This window comes from Rattus norvegicus, chromosome X (genome assembly GCF_036323735.1).
Source record: "Rattus norvegicus strain BN/NHsdMcwi chromosome X, GRCr8, whole genome shotgun sequence".
NCBI classification, from domain to species: Eukaryota; Metazoa; Chordata; class Mammalia; order Rodentia; family Muridae; genus Rattus; species Rattus norvegicus.
This window is the reverse complement of record NC_086039.1, coordinates 38,880,459-38,906,013: the sequence shown is the minus strand read 5'-3', so window position 1 is coordinate 38,906,013 and position 25,555 is coordinate 38,880,459. Positions and strand designations below refer to the sequence as shown.

General features: G+C 41.1%; 1 protein-coding gene across 11 annotated transcripts in view; it reads left to right on the top strand.

Annotated features, from left to right (window-relative positions):
- Positions 1-25,555, top strand: part of Sh3kbp1 (SH3 domain-containing kinase-binding protein 1) — a 345,129-nt gene that overhangs the window by 125,645 nt on the left and 193,929 nt on the right. For all 11 annotated transcript variants that reach the window (XM_039100102.2, XM_039100103.2, XM_006256931.3 and 8 more), the window contains one exon: positions 985-1,108. In XM_039100102.2, coding sequence (XP_038956030.1) covers positions 985-1,108 — 124 coding nt within the window. The remainder of the gene's footprint in view (positions 1-984; positions 1,109-25,555) is intronic.

Here is a 25,555-nt window from a genome sequence, read left to right as displayed (position 1 = left end):
AAACCATAAAGCCATCCTCTGCTACATATGCAGCTGGAGCCATGCATCCCCATCTGCATATATACCCTTTGGTTGATGGCTTAGTCCCTGGGAGCTCTGGTGGGGTTTGGTTGGTTGATATTGTTCTTCTTATGGGGTTGCAAACCCCTTCAGCTCCTTCAGTCCTTCCCCTAACTCCTCCATTGGGGACTCCCTGCTCAGTTTAATGGTTGACTGTGAGCATCCGCATCTGTATTGGTCAGGCTCTGACAAAGCCTCTCAGGAGACAGCCATACCAGGTTCATGAGAAAATAATCTTGGGAAGTAGAGGGGGCAAGGGATCTGGAAGGAAATGGGGGAAGGGGGAGCGGTTCAGAGATGGGGGAGAAGTACAGAGGGTCAGGAATTTGAAAGGAGGTGTGTAGCAGTGGGAGAGGGGGAACTGGGGATAGTGATAGTCATTATTTTTGTCTGTCATTTAGTTCTTATCCTCTCCCTCCCTCTACCCCTTCCCTCTGTTCAGGAATTAAAAAGCTTGAGGGACTTGAAGACTACAAATGCATTTAAATTATCTTTTGAGTTTAGTATAATTATGAGCATGGTGATGGTTTGTGGATGTAGTTTGGCTAAGCCTTTGTTGAGAAGAAGAGAAATCAGAGCTCTTTTGAAGTAAAGCATATGCTTGGCTGAGGCTTGACATAGTTGAAAAAAGTGACAACAAGCCATAATTTAGAGTTATATGGTGGTATTCACATTTCACTTGTTCTCTTGTTGTTCACATGGCTCCAGTGGTATGAGGTAACCTTACTATACAGGCATTGTTGCACTTTATAGGACTAGGTGTTTCTTCAACAAATATAAGAAGGAAATCACACAAATTCAGACAATGGTGTTTGTCAAATGTGTTGTGATTATATGGTGTTATTATGGTTTATTTCCAGAGATAAAGAGGCATCCCAAAACTTCAGCCTATAAATACCTTCTTCCCTTTCTATGTCCTCACAGGAAATAAAGAAGGATGTGAAGAAAGACCTTCTCTCTAACAAAGCTCCTGAGAAGCCCATGCATGATGTGTCCAGTGGAAACTCTTTGCTTTCTTCTGAAACCATTTTAAGAACCAATAAACGAGGTATGGCAAAATGGGAGAACTTTTTCCTTACACATGGGCACATCTGGAATGTATGCATAATGTCAAATTGAGCATTCATGAAAAACTGAGGAATTGCCTTTCTGGTTTTCAGTATAAAATTTGTACACACACACACACACACACACACACATACACACACACATACACACACACACACACACGTAGTAAAAAGAGTTAATTTTTTTCAGAAGAAAGTAGAGTAAACTTGTAAATGCTTTTTCTAAGGGTTTAGCTTCAACCTTTATAGCCATTTGTATGGCTGAAAGGTGAGTTCACAGAAAGGCGAGTCCACAGAATGATAAAGTACAGGCTAATCTGAGTGTGTCTGTCCATACCCTCCTTTGAATTATAATACACTCTATTGGTATATGTCTCTTTAACTGCACAGCTCCCTAATCACAGACCCTGCCTCCTGGTATTTATAAGGAAGGATGTGCGAAGATATGGCTAGTATATCATCTAACCCCCAAATCTTTATCAATCTTCTTTTCCCCTTTGTTGAGACACAGAGTCACTTTCAGGTACTAGTTTATTAATACTGCTTTGTTCACCACCTGCCCTGGTAATAACTATTTTTTGAATGATGTAAAAGAGACTAAGATTTCAGAGAGGGCTCTACTCAGTTCTGGACTGTTCCTGACCTTGGGTCAGCCAGGGCCACAGTGAGCTGAGAATGTTCAAAGAAGGTTAAACTTCAGCTGCCCTCTTTTCCTGGGCTTATTACTTCCTTAAAAAGGCATTGAGAGCTCTTCAAAATCAGCAGGAAGAAATGTATTAGCAAAGAGTTCCATTAACAAGAGACAAAATGCAAGTTTACATAACCACAGGGAAGAACAGCTAATCTTTCATAAAATTTAGACAGCATGAGAATTTGTCCAATAAACTACCCATTGATCCTAGCGCTGGTAGCATTGGCTTTGTGTCTCTTTCCCTTCTTGGCTCTTCCGCTGCCCCCATCCAGCTGCTCTGGGTTCCATTTCCTATTTTGAATTATTCACATGAAATATTGGCTAGATGCCTAAGCTGGTTAGCAACTATAGGGCTTTCTTTCTTCCCCTTCCTTTAAATCTCATTGTATCAAAGTTGGGGCTTTCCCATTTTAAGAATTTAGCTTATGTTACTATAAAACTATAGTCTTGCCAATGTGCCTCCTGAATTCTTTTTAAAAATATTTTTGACACAGTCTCACATACTGTGTCTTAAACAGTCTGACTGGTTTTAAACTTAACTCAGGCTAGTCCTGAACATCCCCTTGCCTCAATTCCAAAGTACTGGTATGGTACCATGATAGCCTAAGATAACAATCTCAGCCTAAGATAACAATCTCAGCTCTTCATTTATGCATATAAATTCCCAAAGCTTAGAGGAGACTTTGAAGAGTTGGAGTCCTGTGGCTTCTGTGAGCTGTCCCCTTTATATGGCTCTGTTTAAGTCAGTGGGTCCAGCAATTCCATGCATACTGACCAGTAGCCAGGTCTTTCTGGTCAGCCCTGGTATTTTATCAAGTCAATATGAGACTTAAGATAATTAATTTCACAAGAGAAAGAAATAATTAAGGCCAAAAATGAAGGTAATTATCTGCATGGCTTCAGTGAAATTACATGAGAACTTTAAGTCAACTAAAGAGTAGAACTTTTCAGATAATTGTTTCTTTAGAACTGTAAATCTGGCTTTTGAGGTTCCCAAATGGAATCTCTTATTCACCAGAAAAATGAATTCCAAGGGGTGGTTTGCTTGATTTTTTAAAGCCTTCTACCTTAGCCCAACAGCTGGTTTAAGACCAAACTTTCATAGTTGGGGCTTTTACATGCTAAATGCCAGTAACTATGAGATCTGAACAGGCAAAGCCATCCTATAACTAGGAAGGCCATAACAGCTCATCTCCATTCTGTTCCAGGCTTCACATTGACCTCTGGGGTCACCTGGGCCAAACATCAGTTCCCAGCTGAAGGGAGGCATTGTGTACCAGGATGGGTACTGTTTGGTCCTCCCCCACCCCATCAAAACTAACACTATTTTGCTCCTCCTTATAATAAACAGTATGTGTGGTGGAGACTGATTGGCCTTGTCAGGCCAGATAAATAGTTCATTGTACTGATCTCAAAAGCTACATTTCTTTCCCACCCAAAATCAATGAAAAACAAAAACAAAAACAAAGTACCACCCCACCCAAACAAAGATCTGAGGCTAAATCTGTGAGAGGTCACTCTAGTACCTCTAAAACTACTGTCTAAAATTTTCAAGTTTTTGGACTTAAGTTATTGAAGCCCACCCCTCCCCTTTTGTTTCCAGCAAGCTTTGTTCTTAAAACCTTTAGGGTGCTTCAGTCTGTCATAGTTATGATTAAAAGAGGAGCTTGTTCTTGGGGTTTGATAGTCTGTTTTGATTCGCCAATGTGTGGGATCTTTCCTCAGGTATATGAATCTACCTTATAACTCCACCTTGGACCCTGTGAGAATTTAGCAGAAAACACAAATTTCTTTCAACTTAGCTAAGGATAGGAGGGCTCTTTTCTTTCTATGAGTCTGGTCATTTGATTCAGGCCTAGAATTGGTTTAATGAAGAGGCCATTCTAGTCTGGTTCTGACTCTGAACTTGAACCCTGTTACTGGGGCCCCGAGCTGGAGACAGACTTAGCTGAAGATTACCCAGCTGTATCCAGCTGTTATTGTATTTTGTGATATTCCTTGCTTTGTGGCAATTGAAGACAGATTGGTTTTAGGACCCGACAATCTGGAGTAAACTTGCCTTCTCCTGAACAAGGGCAGGAGAACTCAGAGTCTAAAGGAAAGGGATAGAAGTACAAAGGATGAATATTAGGACCTGGCTAATGTGACATTTGCAGTTACTAAGGCTGATTTTTGGAGGGACAGGGATGACTCCTTGCGCTTATTGAAAAGAAGGGAGATGCAGCTAGAGTTTAGAGAGAAAGCCAACCATCCCAACTGGCTTGGCACCCATCAGCGGCCCGTTTGAGCCTCTCGAACATTAGGCAGGTGAACCCTGTTTCCACCCCAGGTCACAGGTAACAGGCCCAGATATGACTCCTTGGTTTGTATTTTTTTTTTCTGTCATTAAACCCATACAGAAGAAGGCTAGGCCCTCCTAAATTAGAACTCAAATGGATAAAGGGAATTTTGTTGTTGCTGCTGTTGTTGTTGTAGGTTTTTTCAATGTTCAAAACATGAGTTGAGAAGCAAAATTGAATAAAATGGACGTTTTAACAGTTATAAGCAAATATGTTCTCTCAGATGAACAGTTGGTTTTGAACATCTGAATGCTCTTTTGTACTTGAATACAAAGCAAAAAAAATCCTTTGGTTTTGTCTGCAGAAGGCACTCCTGATCAGCTTTCTCCATGTGACGAATTACATATCGGAGCTGTAATCTAGACTTTACTGACCTTGGTGAAGACCAGGCTTATGCCAGGTTCTGGCTTCTATGACTAGGAAGCCAGACAGGGAAGCCGTGTCTTAGCATTCCCTTCTTTGCTGCCTGTGATTTTGGACATTGTTCTTTGAAAATTTTTTTTCTGATAGACACCAGTGAACACTCTACAGCATGTGATTATTGCATGCCAACTACACACCCCATCTAGTGCCTGGTGCTGGTACGAAGACTAGAAAATCAACAGGCAGCTCTGCCCACAAGCCCTTCAGGCTGTCTGGCACATGGGAAATGTTGAGAGAGCACTGTCCAGTCCTTATATCTTTTTAAAGGACAAGGTGGGGGTATATCTCTTATTTACTCTTGTCATTCTTAATGTGAAGCCACTCGGTGGGTTTCTGGTTGGCTTTATGTGTCCTTGTTTCTATTTCCAGTTTATCATGAATTCAGTGTTTGGTAAGTGTCTATTGTATTTTGTGCATTTTTTATTCTTTGCTATTACTCCTGTTATTGTTATGCTCTTCTGATACAAAATGTATTTTATAATAATCTTTTTAAGCCGCTCTGCTACTTTGGCATCTGCCTTCTGAAAGATAAACTGCTTCTCACCATCTTTATTTAAGGTTATGCATTTGCACTTTAGTACCCTTTCCGGAGATAAATTCGCAAGGCTCTGACAGTTTTAAAGACGTTATTGGTAACAGGTCCAGCTCTGATGCTGTGAGGTGAGATCATGTGTCTCACACGAGATTCCAGTGAGGATGGGGGGGAGAAGGGTTGCTCCCTGTACGGATATGTGGATCTGACTTCATAGAACATTGCTCTGTGGGTTCTGTTCTGGTACATTTAATCCTCCTGAAAGATTGGACTCAAAGCCTTCCTTAACGGAAGGACCAAGAAATGCTCTGCCTCTGGTGACACACTGTTGCTTTAAAGATCGGCATGGAAACCTTCAGAATTCATTTTGCATGTGGATGGGTGGTACTTGCATGCCCTTCACATTAATATGGGCCTCCCGTTTGCCACACAGAAGTGCTCTCCATTTGAGACTACTGCCTGGAGCTATCCGAAGAATTTAACTAATGTTTAGCCTCCTTTTCCTTGTTGTATCAGCAATGGTCATTTTGGTCCCTAAACAGGTCTGGCCAAGTGACCACTCTCTCCTGTCTCTTTTTATGAAATGGAAATGTCTTTTTTTAAGGCTTCCATTTCTTCATCATTTACCTTGGCTGCCTGGGATAATACAGCAATGGACCAATTATCCATTGGACTGATTCATGAGACTCTGGGTGAGGGTGAGAGTTTGTGCATATGTGTGTAGATATGCACATGCTGGCATGGAAAGCACATCATGGCTCAGAGGCCCAATGGCATGGAAAAACATTTTTTGAGACAATGTCTCCTTATGAAGCCCAGGCTTACCTCAGATTCACTAGGGATTCCCTTGTTTCACTCTCCTGAATGCTCAATGCTTGGATTCCAAGCATACACCACCAGGCATGGCTGGTGTGGATCTTGAAGGCCTTGGGCTCTTTGTTGGAAATAATCTGTAAACAAAGGATACAGAAAGTGTTTGGGGATTTAGCTCAGTGGTAGAGTGCTTAATGCTGGTCACTGCCCTTCCCTTTGGGGAAAATAACACAAAGCAAAACCAGACTAACTCATTTGGCTTCCTGGTGATCTGTTATTTAAGGTCTATGCAAAACCTGTGGTTTTGCTGGTAGAAAGGAGGAGGCTTTTTTCCTTTCAAATGTGAATTTCCCTGTGGCTAACTAGGTATCTGAAAATGTGGCATTTTGTGTCAGATTTTCCTTGATCCATTTAAATCCTGTGTTGACCTCACCTGGAGAGCTAGCTGTTATGGACCTACAGAGGAAGAGTTAAGAGAAGACATCCATGTTGTGTGGAATGTATTGGTCATCACCAGAGTTGATCTTTTCCAAGGAAAGGGAGAAATTGGAAGTAAGGGAGTAGGAAAGAGTCATTTCATAACATGCACGCGCGCATGCGCGTGTACACACACACACACAAAATATCTGTATATGTACCTGCACTTCTTCCAGAAGCCTCTCCATTCAGAGACCTCGTAACTATTAGCCCTGACCATAGTTCTAGAATGCTTTTATGGAAGCCCATGTTAGGTTGATGGTAGATAATGTGCTATCCTTGCTCATTCATTAGTGAGTAGCACTGCCAGTCCAGCCTAGGGATACAACTGTGGAAAGGGCTAGAAAGAAGCTCTGTGGAGGGTTGTTGCTATTGCACATCTGTGCTTTGTGTGTGTATGTGTAAGTCATTGACAAAATTGGTATTTAGAATTGCTCTTATATATACCCCTTTAAATCCTGTGTCCAGTCCCCAAGACATTAACACTACATAGAGTGACAAATATCCCACCATGCTCATACTGGATTTCCATCCAAGTCAGTCCCTAAAAAATACTTGATGTGGGTTTGAAGTGGTGGCACCACCTGGTGGCTTTCTGAGGAAACTTCTCCTCTTGTTCACCTTTGGCTCCCCAGACCCAATATTTCATCCACCTCTTCTCATTGTAGGTAAACATTCCCGTTAGCTCGCTGCTTTCCTGTCTAAGATTTGCTAATTGGGCTCAGAATCTGTGTCATGATCTGAAGTGGAAACTTAAGGGTTCTCTGGAAAGTCGGTTGTGTTGGATGGTGTTTTGCTGACTTTCCAGAGAACCCTTGAGTTTCTACCTCAATGATCCTGGCACTACCTGTGAGTCTTCCACTAACCAGGATGGTCTTCAATTAAGAATTATATATAGGGCTGGAGAGATGGCTCAAAGGTTAAGGGCACTGACTGCTCTCCCAGCGGTCCTAAGTTCAATTCCCAGCAACCACATGGTGGCTCAAGAATTATATATAGCCAGAATCTCCAGCACTTGGGAGGCAGAGGTAGGCTCGCTCCCCCCTCCCTCTCCCTCCCTCCCTCCTTCTTTCCCCCCTCGTGTGTGTGTGTGTGTGTGTGTGTGTGTGTACGTGCGCTAATCTTCTTAATAAATTCTGTCTGTTTCTATGTTTTGAAATAAACTCTCACAATGTATTCCAAACTGGCCTAGAATTTACTGTGCAGCCCAAGCTGGCTTTGAACTAGTGACCATCCTCTTCCCTCAGCCTCCTGAGTGCTGGCATTACAGGTATGAGCTATCAAACTCAGCTATTTTTGATAACTATTAAAAAAGCAGAGACACCTATAGGCATGAGTTTAGGTGCAGATATTAATTTAGACAAAGCAAACCTTCATGCTGAAGTCCCTGGAGGTGAGCCAAAGCCGCCTCCTCACGGTTCCAAGTGCTCTTAATTACTTCTTCACATCTTGTTGAACCTGTGTTTCCTCCAAGGAGAAATATTTTTTATTACTCATGTTGTTTTCAGTTGCCAGCAGGCGATAGAAAGGGAAAGGCCAGCTGTCTTTGCTGGCCTCATGTTGGTTTGTAAATTCTGTATACAACCTCTTCTTGCCTGGTTCAAATCATCCCCAGTTTGGATGTTAGGGACCATGATTATTTTGATAAGTCAAAATGTCTGCTTTGAACTCTTACGACTTTTTTTCTTTTTTTGTATGTTTTTGTTCTTGTTGATAAAGTTGCTGATGTGCCTTATTTCAGCTGTCCCCCTGGGTTAGTCTGGGAAATTAAGGACCATGTACAACTTAGTTCCTGTGGGAAAATGCATTTAGAGCTACCAACCCTCTGCAGAAAGCACAGCAGACATCTAAATTTTTGTTTGACTTTTTAATACTTCTGGCAATGAAGCCTTGACTTGGGAAAGTCATTAGGGATTGTCAGCCCTTCTGCACCAAGAGCAAACTTCAGCTGTACCAAGCAATACAGACTCTGACATAATCCAATCAGAACATTGTGCTCTGGGGGCAGGACTTCCTTACATTATATTGTACCATCATGTAGAGTTCTTAGTTTTCTTAGACCTGAGTACTCAAGTTTGTCCAAATAAACTGTGTTGGGGCTGGAAATATGGCTCAGTCAGTGAAGTGCTTGCCACAGAAGCATGAGGACCAGAGCACCCGTGGTCAATACCTGTAATTTCAGTGCTGGAGACAGAAGGATTTCAGGAGATTGCTGGCCTACATAATCCAGTGAGCTTTGGGTTCAGTGGAAGATGCTGTGTCAAAAAGCAAGATGGAGCTGAGTATGGTTGCACCTGCCTTTAACTCTAGCACTTCTGAGGCGGAAGCAGGCAAGTTTGTATTAGTTTGAGGCTCACTTGATCCATACAGTGAATTCCAGGCCAGCCAGGGATACATAGTTTCAACCAACCAACCAACCGACCAACCGACCAACCGACCAGCCGACCAACCAACCAACCAACCAACCAACCAACCAACCAACCAACCAACCAACCAACCAACCAAGGGGGACTAGTGATAGTCGATAATCTTTTATGTTGACCTCTAGCCCCCATATACATGTGCACCCATGTGCATGTGTACCTGTACATGTGTGCATGCACACACAAACACAAAGCATCAGTAATGTAAAATGTAGTACTGCTTTGTGTTTCTATGTGGTAGGAAGGCAACTTTGCACCAAGTATGGCATATTCAGACAGAAACCAGGCTATGTGTGTTGTGTAGACTTCCAACTAGGAAATGCTTCACACAAGAGACACGAGATGAGACAGATGTGCAGTGAGGGGGAGGAAATTACCTGTCTGATTGTATTTCAGCTGTATTATTGACATCCTCTTAGGGACTGACAAACACATTAACATATTGCATCCTCTCTGATGCCCTGTGGTAAAGAAACCTGTGTGTGACCGACTCACTCTAGCTGGCACTCCCCTGTGAGATGTGCTAGGCTTCCACAGCAGGGCAAAGGGTTTGCTAATCATCTCTAAACCAAGACCCCGGGGGATTTTAAGTCAGAGTGGAAAAGGGAGAAGTGGCTGATAAACACTTCTAAAGCTGGTGGCTGTGAAACTGGAGTTAGATGTCTCTTGGAGAGAACAGTCCATGAATGTGAAACTAGAAGCTCAGTGTTTGAGTTTTATAAGTGACAAGCAGGAAAGAATCTCTCTCTTGTCCCTCAGTAATTTGTTGGGGCATATGTGCTGCCATTACTGTTTCCATCAGCAAAAGTAAGAGAGCAGCCAGCAGCTTCCCCTACATGTTCCTGTGTGTGAGAAGGAACATGTGTGGGGGTGGAGTGGGGTGACACTGGCCTGCATGATCCATTCATGTTTCTCTGAGGACCTGCAGCAACAGGGCCTTCTTTCAGAGTGGCTGTTGGAAGGCTTCACACTCAATTCCTGTGGCACGGGCAGTTTCTGTGGAACTTGAGACAGGTTCTATACTTATCTGTTTGCCAGTTTTCTCATCATTAAAACATAGCTACTATTCTTTGTTAATTCCTTGGGCAATTTTGAGTAGTGAAAATAAGGGCAAAGGATAGGTGTTGGACTGCAGAGATAGCTCAGTCAGTAATGTGCTTGCCTCGCAAGCACAAAGACCCAATTTTAGTCCCCAGAAGCCATGTAAAGCAGCTTGGTATGGTAACGCCAGTGCTGGGGAAGCCTGGTGTTTGTTGGCCAGCCAGCCTAGCCTACTTAAAAAGTTCCTGGTCAGTGAGCATTCCAGGCATGTTTTAAAAACAAGGTGGCTGTTACCCGAGGAATATGCTTGTGATTATCCTCTGGTCTCCATGTACTTAAACTCCACACGAACTCAAACAAACATAAGCATACACACACACACACACATATACACACTCACGAAGACACACACACACACACAGAGAGAGAGAGAGAGAGAGAGAGAGAGAGAGAGAGAGAGAGAGAGAGTCAGAGACACAGAGGGAATGAGAATATGAATGAGTATTAGTTTGGAAGAGGTCATAAAGTAAGTAGTAGTCATTACTAAACGTGATAACTTGCTCGTAAGACCCCCAGAATGTTGGGAAGACATTAGAGATTTGTGGAAAATAGTAATAGAGTTGTCCATAAAGTAGCCAATGATCAGATGCACATAGAATATTCTCCATGGTGAACCGGATGCTATGCTGTTAATTTCAATAAACTTGAAAAAATTGACATCATACCAAGCATGTTGTCTGACCACAATAGAATTAAATTGTAAATCAACAATATAAGGAAATTGGGGAAATTCACTAATCTATGAACAGCATATTTCTAAATAACCCATGAGTCAAAGAATTCAGAAATTCTAAAATACTTAAAGTGAATGAAACAAAAATAAGATTAAAAGTGAATTTCCTGAAGAATAGAGTTGTTAATACCTATATTTAAGAAGGAGTCTTTAACCTAACTTTGTACCTTACAGGAGGAGGAAAGCCAGGCATGGTGGTGCCTGTCTTTGTTCCCAACACTTGGGAGGCAGAGGTATTCGGATCTCTGTGAGTTCAAGGCCATCCTGGTCTTCAGAGTGAATTCCAGGACAGCCAGGGCTACACAAAGAAACCCTGTCTTGAAAAAGAAAAAAAAAACCTGAGAGAAAATCAAAATGAACAGGCAGAAAGATGAACAAAGCCTACAGTGGAAAGAAATGAAAGACAATAGAAAAACAACATAGAAATCAATCAAGTGGAGGTTGCTTCTTAGCTGGATGTGGTGACTCAGAGCTGTAATCTTTGCACTTAGTAGGGGGAGTCAGGCAGATCATGAATTCAAGGTTATCCTTGACTACATAGAGAGTTTGAGTTTAAGGCCACCTGGGCTATATAATAAGATCTTGTCTCAAAATAAAATAAAACAGAACATACAATAAAAGGTAGTTCTATGGTCTGGTTGACAGAATTGATAAATGTTTAATTATAGTGATCAAGAAAGAAGTTCTAAATCCCCACATGAGAAATTAAAAAGGACATACCTGTCAATCTTAAGAGACATTAAAAGGGCTGCAAGGGACTATTATCAATAATTGGTGCAGTATTGACGGAACTTTAAAGTGGAACAAGCAGTTTGGAGAACTAGTGTGGGTCACAATGGTCCTGCCTTTGCGTGCTGACTGCAGTTTAATTTCCATAGATTTCAAACCTCTCACTTCTGTATAATCCAGAAATTGATGCCCTGGTAAAATTAGAACCTACATATTCACAATGTATATACATACATACATACATACATACATACATACATACACACATACATACACACACATACACACATACATACATACACACATACATACATACATACATTGTACTTGGTTATTCCTAGCAGCATTATTCATAATGATCCCCAAGGAGAGACAACACAGATGTTCGGCACCTGACGCATAGTAAATGAACAAGCTTTGGTACTAAAACAAAGCTGATGCTGATAGAAGGAAGCCACACACACAAGATCACACGTTATTTGATTCCATTTATGTGAACTACCCAGAATAAACAGATTCCTAGAGACAGAAAGTTGATTAATATCGGCCTGGACCCTGGGGATGGGAATGAGGACACCTGCTAATGAACATGAGGTTTCATTTGGGGATGATGGAAATGTTCCAAAATTAGATTGTTGGGTTGGCTGTATAATTCTGTGAATATATAAAACCCATTTAATTATATACTTGAAAAGGGTGAATTTTATGTTACATAAATTATATTCTCAATGAAGCCGTTAAAAAAGGAAATCAGCACATGGAGTGGTGTTACAGTGCAGCTCCTTGGTGGTGCCTGGCTGTCTATCTGCCTGTTTTCTTGTCTGTGCTGCTGCGTCCCATCCCCCCAGCTGAGGGCTGTGATATGCCATTCCTTTTATTTAAGTCTTTAAAATAATATATTTCTCAGTGAGAATATATATATATATATATATATTATTCAATCAGTTGCCTAGGAGATAGTGAGTCTAGGGGATCAAAATGACACTGTTTTGCTAGAGATGACCTAAATATTAGATAATCGATTTGAGAAAGGCAGAGAACTGACTGTGGCCTCCCATTGTTCATTTCTTGAGGGAAAAAAAATGAGATTGCCTGCAAATCAAAAGCCAAACCTCTTAAAGTCTACTTTCTGCGCTTCCTGGAGAGAGTGTGTGTCGGAAAGGCAAGAATCCCATTTAGGTGTCCACTTTGTCCTGCCATTGTCCCTAACTCTGCACTGACTATTTGTGCTCATAAGTCTTTATCTGCAGCACTGATGATTTCTTTAGGAAATATGCTTAGATGTGGAATCACCAGACAAAGCCATGCATTCACTGCATGGAACCTTGATCCATTATTATCGAATTCATTTCCTGATGCTCACAACTAGTTCTCTATCTCCCCTACCAGCCGTCGGGGATGCTTTGTAAAGCTTTAGGCTTGTATTTCTCTAATTAGTGCAGTGCTTGAATAGTTTTCTTTCTGTCATTAATTATTTATTAGTATTTGCTGTCTATATCAAGATCTTTCTAGTTTCTTTTTTAATATCGCTTTCTCATTCATGGCCCGTTTTGTGTCGTGGTTTGATCGCTTTTCAGTTTTTACTATTGCATTTGTAGGAACAGTACATTTCTATACATCTAATCTGTAGAAACATACTTTTCATATAGACAAGTATATTTAATGCTTTTATAATTCCCCTAAGTAAATTCTCAGCTCCTTTTTTTTGGTAGTAGCTTCATTTTTAATTTTGACTTTTTTTCTGCATAGAAATTTCAACATATGGGACTGGTATACAAATTGATTGTTAATTTGGAATGGGCACTTTTTCAGATCGTTTATAGAACAGCTCTTCCCTATGGATTTTTGATACTTCATTTATCGTAGACCACTATTTCCCTGGACCTTCTGTTTAATGTCATTAACTTGTCTCAACATTCTTGCAACATATACTTAATTACAGGGCTTTATAATACATCTCAGTATATAGTATAGCACAGTTTTGTCTTTTCTATTATCACTCTTCATTTGGAAAGACATCTGATCTTGGGACTAGGAAATGGCTTGTCGGTAACATGAGGACCTGAGTTTGATTCTCAGAACTCAAGATTTGAAAACAAAAATCTGTGTGTGGTTAGATGCACTTGTAATCCTAGTGTTGGGGAGGCAGAATACATAGATCCCCTTGGGACTCTCTGGCCAACCAGTCTAGCCTACCTTTGTACCTTCTAGGCTGTTGAGAGACCTTTCCTGAAAAATACAAGGTTGATCTCTGGCTTCCATATGTACACATGTACATGTATACCCCACCCACAGACCAATAAAGTTTCTATTGTTGCTATTTTTTATGATAAATTAGTGTTGTTAAGTTAAAAAAATCATTGGAATTTTGATTTCAATCTTATTAAAATTAAAGGGCAATATTGAAAGAATTGGTATCATTCCAACTTCTTTGCTTATGATTTTCTTATTAGCATACAAATTTTCTTTAGATACAAGTATATAAAGCCTTCTCTCCCCTACTCTTCTTTTCAAACATTGTGATCAATTAATTCTTGCAAACAAAAACATATCCACTTCAGCATTCTAAACACTTGATCCTGGCTGTCCACTTCAGTCTAGTGCCCAACTTTTACCTGCAGCTTTCTTCCTTCTGATAGTTAGTCTTAAGCAGGTTGTAGACATTGTTGCCTTTTTAAAATGGAATTTCGGGGCTGGGGATTTGGCTCAGTGGTAGAGCGCTTACCTTGGAAGCGCAAGGCCCTGGGTTCGGTCCCCAGCTCTGAAAAAAAGAACCAAAAAATAAATAAATAAATAACATGGAATTTCTCTCTACTTAAGTGTTTTTTAAACAATATTAATATATAGATTTTAACTTTTGACTGTTTCTCTTGTAATATACCTTTGTGAAACAATCTTAGAGTTGAAAATAGTGAGGGTAGAGTTAGTATATATCAGTTTTAGCTCTCAGGAGGTGGGCCAGTCAAAATTATAAAATGCTGGATTTTTAAATTTATTTTCAAGATAGGATTCCTACATGTAGTCCTGGTAGTCCTGGAACTCAGTCTGTAGACCAGGCTGGCCTTGAACTCACAGAGATCCACCTGCCTCTGCTTCATAAATGTTGGGATTAAAGATATGTGCCACCACTGCCCAGCAAATGCTGGAGTTTATAAACAGCATTTTAGAAACAAAAATCTCTTAACTTGGATAGAACTTCACAATGTGCTTATGTATGCATACACACATACACATGTGCAGATTAACTTCACATGTGTGTCTGCATCTACTTTAATCCCATGAGGAATGTTAAGGGAAGTATCATAGTTGGTCCATTTTAAACATACTTTGATCTTAAGCTCCCTGAAGGAGAAAGCTTCATGTCATTTCTCTTAGAACCAACTGATCCTGTTGAAGGAATTGTGCACTTAAACTTAGATGCATCAACTCTTTTGGGAAAAGTTAGCAAAAGGAAAAATATCAGAGGAGCAGTAGTCTTCCTAAGTTATCTGTGTAGAAAAGAAGCTGTTAAGGCAAGCCCTCTGGTAGGTTTTTCTATCCCAGTGATCAGCTCTGAACATGGATATAAGAGTAACACTAAATGGGCTCATCAGGTTTTGTGTGTGTGTGTGTGTGTGTGTGTGTGTGTGTGTGTGTGTGTGTTTAACAACTAAAGAAGAATAAAGAAGAAGAGGTGAATTTGCAAGTGAATAGGGGGCATGGGAGGGTTTGGAGGGGAGAAATGATGTAAATGAAGTACTCATATATGAATTCTTTTAAAAGTAATTTAAAAATTGTAAGAAGAAGCTGTTAAAATTCTGCCATTCAGAGAACGGATCTTTGGTTCCTGAGTGCTGAGGGAGAGGGGAGACTCAATAAGCAGCTGGTTGGTAAAGTGGATCTTGAGGCTAAGGAGGGAACCTAGTTCCTGGCCTGATAATGGTAGTTGAGTAATAGAGTGTGCAAAGGCAAATGCAGTTCCACAGGAGGAAATCTGAACCAGAAGTCACATCACTGGAGTCAAATGATGTTCATTGGAGCCAATGATATGGTAAATGCTTGAAGAGGAAACACCAGAATTGTTCACATTGGCTTTAAGATACAAGTGAGAGAATATGTCCAGGGCGAGGGAAGGCTTTGACTTCATGCCATCACTTTGTCATTATCGTTATTATTTTGTGTATGTGTGTGTGGTATATATCAATGTGGGTGTCTGCACATATGCATGCTGGTGTGCACATTGTGGAGGCCAGAAGTCAGCCTTGGATGTCTTCCCTGATTGCTCCCATTTTATTTTTTGAGACAGCCTCTTACAGAACCTGGGACTTGTCACTTTGACTCAGCTGGCTGACCAATGCACCACCTGGTCTGCCTATCTCCATTTCCTCAGGGCTGGGGCTCCAGACAGTGCTACTGAGCCTAGCTTTTACATAGGTGGTTTGAGCTTAGGTCCTCATGCATGTGTGACAGACTCCTTAACAGCTAAACCATCTTCCCAGCTCCATGCCATCGTTTTAATGTGTTTTTGATCTTATACCCTTTCCCAGGGTATTCTAAATGAATGTGTATACTTCGTTCATTTTCCGACAGATACATGCACACTCTTCTCTTTTCGTTGGAATTCATGGGTCAGACTTATATCCCCTTTCCTGTCTGAGCTTCTGTTTGATCTGGTGATGTTTGTCATCACCTTTGTCAGGAACAGGGTGGGTGTTAGTTTAATTTCTGTTGCTGCAAAAAACACCATAGCCAAAAACAACTTAGGAGAAAATGGCTTATTTACTCTTCCATTTCCACATCGTTCCATCATTGAGGGAAGCCAGGACATGAAGTCAAGTAGCAGCAGAGGCAGAAACCACGGAGGAATGTTGCTTACTGGCTTGCTGTCCCTGGTTTGCTTCCTTTTGTCTACAACCTCGGACCACTTGCCCAAGGGGTGATAGGGCCCACAGTGGGCTGTCCCCTCTTACATCAATCATTAATCAAGAGACTGTCCCACAGATTTGCTTGCAGGTCAGTCTGATGGAGGCACTTCCTCCTCGTGAGTTCTCTCTTTTCCGATATGTATAGGTTTGCGTCAAGTTGACAAAAACTAATCAGTACGGAGAGGCAAAGTCACAATAGTAAGCAGGAGGCGGTTGGGTGATTGGATCATGTGATTATGGCAGCTCTGGTTGTCAGGAGTCGGGTATTAGGACCATAGGTGATTCGAACTAATAATTGGTTAAGATTTGAGATGTCACAACCTCTGTGGGGGATGATGTCAGGAACCCTGCCCCTCTCCCCATTTCTCTTCTCTTTCTATCTCTTTACTTTTCCCTAGGGATAACTTGGATAGATTCTTGAATAGAATCCTTCTTTGTGGGGCTGGAGAGATGGCTCAGCAGTTAAGAGCACTGGCTGCTCTTCCAGAGGTCCTGAGTTCAAATCCCAGCAACCACATGGTGGCTCACAACCATCTGTAATGGGATCTGATGCCCTCTTCTGGTGTGTCTGAAGACAGGAACAGTGTAGTCATATAAATAAAATAAATAATTCTTTAAAAAAAAGAATCATTCTTTGTAAGGGAAAAAGTATAATTTACAAGACTCTTTTTTAAAACAAAAGGATCACCTTTTATTCTTTTAATTCATTTCTGGGGCTCATTTTTTTGACAAGAGTAAAGCAAACAGATAGCATAGCATACTGTTAATAGTAACACATTCTTTTAAAATGTTCTTCAAGAGAAGAAATGATACCAGTTGTTCTATGCTTGACTTTTAACTTTACAGCAATCTTTGATAATATCACCAGGAGAATAGTGTTTGTTTCTTTTGAATAAATTAGTTTCTTTTGTAATTCACTCTGACTAAAGCATTGTTGTAAAAGGTAAGACATTTGGAATTATATACAGAAAGGGAAAATTTACCCAATTTTCTGGAGTGTCTGACATGCCATGAACAAGGATTAAAAACCATGAAATGTAAGAAATGAGAAGTCTGTAATATGTATGTTTATATATAAATACACACACCACACATTCCACATGTGCACACACCACATGCGCACACACCTCACAACCACACAGTTGTAACAATTTATACTTCTCTTCTGTCCTTCTAGTCTCGTATCTATGTACAGGTCACTGTAATATCAGAAACACTCCTGTCACTTATTATATCAACTGTCTTGCTATGCATAACATTTGGCTTAAATAAAAAAAAAGATTCCTTTTTTCTGCTTTCTATCTTGACAGTATGCTATCTTTCTCCTCTTCCTTACTGTTTCCCTCTCCTTAACTGATTCTCTGGGTTCCAACCTGTTATATAGTGGCTTCCTTGGGTATGTATGTATTTGTCCCATTGGCTGTTATTTACATCTGTATAATCCCTGTATTACACAGGAATACTCTGGACCATTGAAATCCAGAGATGGCCCACTAAACCTTTTCAGTGTAGGTCTAAGTCTGTTGTTAGAGATACTTATGTATGATGTTATTTTATATTGTTCTTGTGTCCCACTGATCCTTTCTGGAGAAAGTGTTCATAAATATAAAAATGAGTAAACCTAGGCAGCGTGAAGGAAGAGATGCAGGGATCAGTTGGGTGGCTTGTAGGATCAATCTCTTCATCAACATCACCATAAATTATCAACTGTATTGATCCATTCACATTGATGTATGAACTCATTCTGCAAAAAGCCCGAAAGAAATGGAAAATGGAAAACGATCATTTATTAGAACTGATGAGTGTCAGCTTTGCATTGAAACAAAACAAAAGCACAGAGATCTGAATGCATTCCCTTTCAATATTACATGGCCACAGGCCAACACACCTGGGTGAACCAGCAAGGCTGGGTAACATTGCAAATATCTTGTTCTGTTCAGAAGCTCAGAACAAGGCTGGAAAATTTCCATGTACAGAAACTCATATATTTTACTGCTTTTCATTCATACTTGTACTCAAGTTTATCCAGAGACCGTCATGCATGGACATGAGATATCTGTGCATGGAATTCTTCATTTTACCAGTGGTTGTAGATTCTAGTGACAGCTTTATACCTTTTGTTTACTTATCTTAAAAATATTGTGTGTTCAAAAAAAACACACACACACACATAGTATGCACTCACTGATAAGTGGATATTAGCCCCAAAGCTCAAATGCCCTAAGATACAATCCACAGACCACATGAAGCTCAAGAAGGAGGATGACCAAAGTCCAGATGCTTCAGTCCTTCTTAAAAGGGGGAACAAAAATATTCATAGGAGTAGATATGGAGACAACATTTGGAGCAGAGACTCAAGGAATAGCCATTCAGAGCCTGCCCCACACAGGTACATAGCCCACCTTTATACAGCCACCAAACCCAGACACTATTGCTGATGCCAAGACGAGCATGCTGACAGGAGCCTGATATAGCTGTCTCCTGAGAGACTCTGCCAGAGCATGGCAAATACAGAGGTGAATGCTAGCAGCTAACTATTGAACTAAGAACAGGGTCCCCATTGGAGGAGTTAGAGAAAGGATTGAAGGAGTTAAAGGGGCTTGCAACCCCATAAGAACAACAATGCCAACCAACCAGAGCTCCCAGGGACTAAACCACTACCCAAAGACCCATGGCGCCAGCTGCATATGTAGCAGAGGTGCCTTGTTGGGCACCAATGGAAGGAGAGGCCCTTGGTCTTGTGAAGGCCGGACCCCCCCCCAGTGTAGGGGACTGTTAGGGTGGGGAGGTGGGAAGGGGTGGGTGGATGGATGGGGGAATATCTTCATAGAAGAAGGGGGAAGGGGGGTGGGATAGGGGGGTTTTGGATTGGAAACTGGGAAAGGGGATAACATTTGAAATGTAAATAAAAAATCCAATAAAAAATGTTAAAAATCATTATGTGTTAACGGGCAGTAGTAGTGCACACCTTTAATCCCAGAACCCAAGATCATAGGTGGATCTCTATGATTTCAAGAGCAGCCCGGTCTCCAGAGTATTTCAGAACACAGAAAACCAAGCAACAACAAAACAACATTGTGTGTGTGTGTGTGTGTGTGTGTGTGTGTGTGTGTGTGTGTGTGTGTGTGTGTGTGTGTGTGTGTGTGTGTGTGATACATAGACGTTCAGGTGCCTACGGAGGCAGAGGATGGTATCAGGTGCCCTGGAGCTGGAGTTCTAGAGGCATGCGTGACCTGATATGGGTGCTGTAAACTGGAGTTCTAGGGGCATACGTGACCTGATATGTGTGCTGTAAATGGAACCTAGGTCCTTTAGAAGAGCCACCTGTCTAACCCCTCCTGTCATCTTTGAATGAATGTATCAGTTTCTTCATCTTCACAGTCGATGGTGAAGTTCGTGATAATTTAAAAGGTGGTAGCCATCGCTAGTTTCTGTTTCTGTCTCCATTTGAGCGGAACCAGCACTGCAGCTGAAGGCTGTTTATCTGTAGTTTTCAAAACGCTTTAACCTGTGCGTCCTCAGTTTGGTCTATTAAGCATTTTGAAATGTTCCAGACCTTGAGGGGCTCATTCCTCATGTTGCAAATTCTTCCCAGGGTCTGCAGGAGGGAACATTAAGATACCATGTTACCCACATCCTGTTATGGGGACAAATGTTTGTTGACTCAATTGAGTGTCTGCATGGCCTGTCTGAACCTTTTGGAGATTCTAGTTGCTTACTAGGACAGCTTAAGTGTGAGTTTTGGTTGAGAAATGAAAGTTAAAATGGTGTTTCTGCTTTCGATAAAACACCCATTTTCACTCGCTCCATAGCAGTGGAGGCTTCTGCCATGCACTCTCCACTCTGCTTTCTCCTACATGGCTGGGCAGGGAGTGAAATGTGCATCCTATTTGCATTCTGCTGTGCAGTCTTCAGAAGGCTGCCTCCAGAGAACTTTCACACCATCTCTGCGTTTATTGGGTGTGGGATAACATTATTCATGGGGAATTGGGTTGAATTGCTATGTGCCAATCCAGTCCCTCAAGCTTGTTAGATGATAGCTGGGGTGGGTTGGTAAGTAATATGTTTCCTTTAGCTCATTTACTGTTTCAAACTAAAGCTATATGAGACACAGAAGAAAGGAGCAAGAAGGAGCGCGAATAGGCACGCATGTATACACATTCAGAGCAGTATTCACAGGAGACTGAAGATATCCATTCAAGGAAAAATAGAGAAACAGATGTGGCTGATACATGCAATTAAATACTGCTCAGGCTTTAAAGGGGAGGAGATTGGATACCTGCTGCAGCATGCATGAACTTTGAGGGCCTTACGAAGCCAGCCCCTAAAGACACACATGAACTGATTCTGTTCCTCCGAGGTGCCCAGAATAGTCAAAACCATGGAGGTATGAGACAGAATGCTAATTTCTAGGACTAGCTGTCAGAGTGGCAACTTGCTCTTCACTGGAGAATATTGAGTTTCAGTTCTGGGAAATGAGAGAGGAAAGAGTCATAGATAGGTGGTAGTAAAGATACAAGAGTGGGAATGTACTTCGTATTAGAATGTATAAAGAAAATGGCTAGAATGGTAACTTTATCTAATATGTCCTTTACCGTGCTTAAAAGGAATCAATGGTAGCATGAATGTTCAGTACCCATCTAGCCACTATCACTAGCTAAGAACTTTTGTCAACCATTATAATGCCGTGTTTCTTACTCAGACTGCATGGTGTATGTCGTGTGAGAAGGTAAGGATGACTATACTGAGAGAGTTCTGTGCTAGGAGAGATTTCCTAAGTTTTTGTTTGTATTAGGTAACTAACGTAAATATACTACTCTTAGAAAATTAGTAACCTTTTTTTTTTTGAGTCAGGATCTCATGTAGTCCAGACTGGCTTCAAAACTTGGTTTGTAACCAAAGATAACCTCAGACTTCTGATTCTCTTGCATCTGTCTCCCAAGTGCTGGGAATACAGAAGTGCTTCAAAATCACCAATTTATGTGCTGCAGGGAATCAAAACTGGGGCTTTGTGAATGCTAGATAAGCATTCTTACCATGCCTATAGAGCTGCAGTCCTAGTTCCATGAAATTAATGCTTTTTGTATCCTTTAAAATTAGTGTTTTGAGAAGGTTAGGGAGATGGCTTAGTTGATAAGTGCTTGCCACGCAGGCATGAGGACTTGAGTTTGTATCCCCAGCCTTTACATAAAAGCCAGGCTCACTAGTCCCAATGACTACATCCACAGAACAGTTCCTGTACCTAGGGTCCATGGAATGTTGAGGAAGTGGGGGGCCAAAGGATCATAAGAGCTAAAGGATCAGGCAGTATGCTGAAAGACTATCTTCTTGTAATGACAGAAGCTACAATCATGAAGTCTCACCAGCATGACTGCCCAAAGGTGACTGAACAAGGACAACACCAGTAGACATGTCGAAATGGACAGGGGAAGATCATAAGGCCTCAACCCTACATAAGAGCTAGCTATGGGCAAGTAACATATGCTCAGAACAGGAGAAATAATCTTCCCCAGGGAAGAATACACCAATTTGTTATCATAATGCCAAATGGTAAACCCTGAAAAGATAGACATATAAGTAAACTGAGTTGGTTATATTTGGGAATATATATATATATATATATGTATATGTATATATGTATATATATATATATATATATATATATGCATGTAATAACAGATAACGAAAAAAGAGGCCATGACCTTGAAAGAGAGCAAGGGGGTCTATGGGAGGATATGAAGGAAGGAAAAGGAAGGGAGAAATGATATAATTATACTCTAAAAATGTATATGGGCAGCACACATTGTAGGTAATGGGTTTAAAAGAAGAAAGATGTCATAAAGTTGTGTGAGCAGGGAAGAGGAGGCTCTGGGAGGAGTTAGGGGAGAGTGAAGAAGATCAAAATACATTGAAGGAAATTCTCAAAGAACAAATAAAAAGTAAGAAACAAGAAACTACGCTCCTGTTCTGTGACCTCCGTACTGGTGGTCTACTCCCTTCTTCCTTTCATCCCAGTTGGGGACCCTAGCTCATGAGCTGCTGCTGCTCACATGCAGGGCAGACTACTGTCCCTCCTCACATAGACGTCACAGACACAGTGCTGAGTTTCCATTGAGCGTCCTGTCAAGTTGACAAAGCTTGACCATCACCCCCCCCCTTTGGATCAAGGCTCTGGACTGCTGTATTTACAAGGAGATTCTCTTTGTTCTGTGCAATTCCTTGCTGGCGGGGGTGGGGATGGGGCGGGATGAGGACAGATGTTTGAGAGGGATGTCACATCTAAGCTGATGATTCAGTCTTAGCAATGCTTCTTGTTCTTCCTGTTAAAAATATCAAAAAACAAACAAATAAAAATCTCAGCCTCTAATTTAGACCCTTTTGATGTATGATAGATCAAGCAAGTAAACCAGCCCATGGGCCAAATATGGCAAAAATCTGTCCCCCCTTTTTTAATAAATAAAGTTTTATTGGACTTAGCCCCAGCCAGTCGTTGGTATAATATGTACAAGTGCTTGCACTACAACAGCAGTTATGTTCATAGAGTCTCACGTGATCTCTGGCCCTTTACAATCCCACTTGCCAACCTCTCTGTTAGAAAAGCTCAATTCCTGCCTTCCAGAAAGTTTGCTTTTTGCAGAAAAAGATGTATAGTCATGTGGAATATAGACACAACTGTATAATCTGGCTTGTCGAATTAAAGACACTAACTGTTTAAAAATTATTCAAGTGCTAACAAAAAATAGTATTGATGCGGAGATAATTGTACATTTATGTTTGTCCCTTTTATGTTTTTCTTGGCTGTTCCATTTTTCCTGTTCCATGAATCGTCACTGCCTTTCTAGCCTCAAGACTTCTAGATTGACACTTCCTAGTTGCACAAATTCTAAATTTACACTCTTTATGACACTCGGGTCCCTCCTTCTGAGGGGTAAAGGTACAAATGTGCGTTACCAGTTTCTGAAGCACACCTTTGGGTCTTTCCTGTACTTAAAAGGAAATAGGAGTTGTTTAAAGAAAGAGGAGAAGTCTGTCTGCTTTGAACAAATAGATGGCTTGTACATTACTACCAACGTGCTGGGGGAACTTCTGCTTAGAAGCCTTCACTGCTCATGAGAGACAGGGAGAAGACTGCAAAGGAGGTAGGAGAGGGTGATAGGGAAGCAGAAAGGAGGACTAACTGGGGAAGAAAGAGAGCTAGCTAAAGCTAGACAGGGGTCAACGGGGAGTGGGGGGAGGACGGACAAATGAGAAAATGACCCAACAGAGTGAAGAAGGTATGGGAAACCTATTCCTTTGTATGTTAATCTAAAACTTACCCCCCACCCCCATCCTCTTTATTCACAGCCAGCCCCTTTCTTTCACCTTCAAGGCTCATTCAGTTACTTTGAAGCCCCCATGTGTTCTTTATGCTACACTCCAGAGGGGCCTTGGAGGAATCCTATTTGCATCCCTACAGTAAGCCTCAAGTTCTGCATGGTTTTGTTACTCTGACCAGCACAATCAAATGACTGGTCCAACAACTTTGGTGCTTTGTCACTTAGTCTACACTGTTATTTTCTTTCTCTTTGAGTTTGTATATTTTCTTTTAGACTCATCCTAAATGTTCTTAGGTAGACCCAGTATAAAGAATAATCTCCAACTAGTCATACTTCCTGGGAAACATCTGGTTCCCGATTATCTCTCTCAGCTGCTATCTATCTTGGCAGAGTTACATTGATATAAGCTCTAAGAAGCTGTGGGTGTCTAGTCAGGAAAAATTTTAATTGCATATGAGGCAGGCTGATTCAGTACACTGTAGCACACACACATTGATATCCTTTTGTTTTTGTTTAAGAACAGGGTCTTGTTCCGGGTGGTCCTCCCTCTTCATCTTCTTTTGTGCCAAGAAACATGACAGTGTTTTGTTTTGTTTTTAGGCACAGATGGGGGGAATCCTACTGTTCATTTTTTTATTACAATATATTTATTAGATTAGATAAAATCTTAGAAGTCTTGTATTGGTCCACTTAGATTTATACCATTCCTTTAGTATACTCTGTGTAGTGTACCTAAGATTTAACTAATCAGTCCCCTAATAGAAGGACATTTAGGATGTTTCTGATTTTTCACTGTTTTGCATAATTTAGCAGTAAACCTTTTGCACAGATTGATTTATATGTGTGGTGGTTAGTTTTTTGTCAACTTGCTACAAATTATAGTCTCTTGGGAGGAAGTAACCTCGATTGAAGAATGGAGGCTGTCAGATTGGCTTGTGGGCATGTCCGTGGGATATTTCTTTGATTAATGATTAATGTAGGAGGGCCTAGCCCACCTAGAGGGGTGCTACTTTTGGGCCCTGGGGTGTATAAGAAAGTAGGCTGAGCGAGCCAGTAAGTGTGGCTCCTCCATGGATTCTATTTAGTTCCTGCCTCCAGGTTCCTGTCTTTACTTGTTGATGGGCTGTAACATGTAAGATGTAATAAACACCTGTCTCTCCAAGTTGATTCTGGTCAGTGTCTTATCATTGCAAGAGAAAACAAAGACATTATTCTAAGTGAGTTATCTAGAGTATAACTTCTTAAAAGTGGAATTATAATTTTTAGATTTTTTTTTCCTGAAAGAAGTAGGTCTTTGGTCTTTGTTGAACTTACTGTTCCTAAAACCCTTTACCATGTAGTGAAACCATAGTGATAAGGCTTTGGTGGTAGTCAGTCAATTCCTCTTGCAAATCCTGCTGTAAATATTGGAGTAAACTTTCTTTCCTTTGTGGATGATGTATATCTTCACTATCTGACAGGCAGCAGGGTTCCCCAATGCAGACAACAACAATCCTGCTAAGCAGGGCCAAGAGCCACAGGTTTGTAAAGCCCTATAGGTACATAGAAGCCATGCTATCTCTTTGTCCCAGAGGGAGTGGCAAACATATAGTGCTTTCTAGAATTTCAGTAGCTAGGAAAGGGTGATGGGTCAGGCTGAGTTGCATGGGGGCAGTGACAATTGTCACCCTGAAAATTAGCTGTTTTGATCTCCTTGGAAGAAGGGACATGGCCTTTGCTCTTGGTTTTGACAAGAAGTACCATATGACAGAGTGGTCCCGCATTAGCTATTGACTTGAGTAATAAGAAGACATTTGGCAAGTGACCTCATGAACACGGTGCCCATGAGGCTATTTTAGATCATGATTCGTGAGGTCACCTGAAGTGGTTCTTTGGTCGTAGTGTGCATCTCCCTGACCTACGAGACATTCCGGTGAACAGACTGGAACTGCTATGTTTATTTGATAA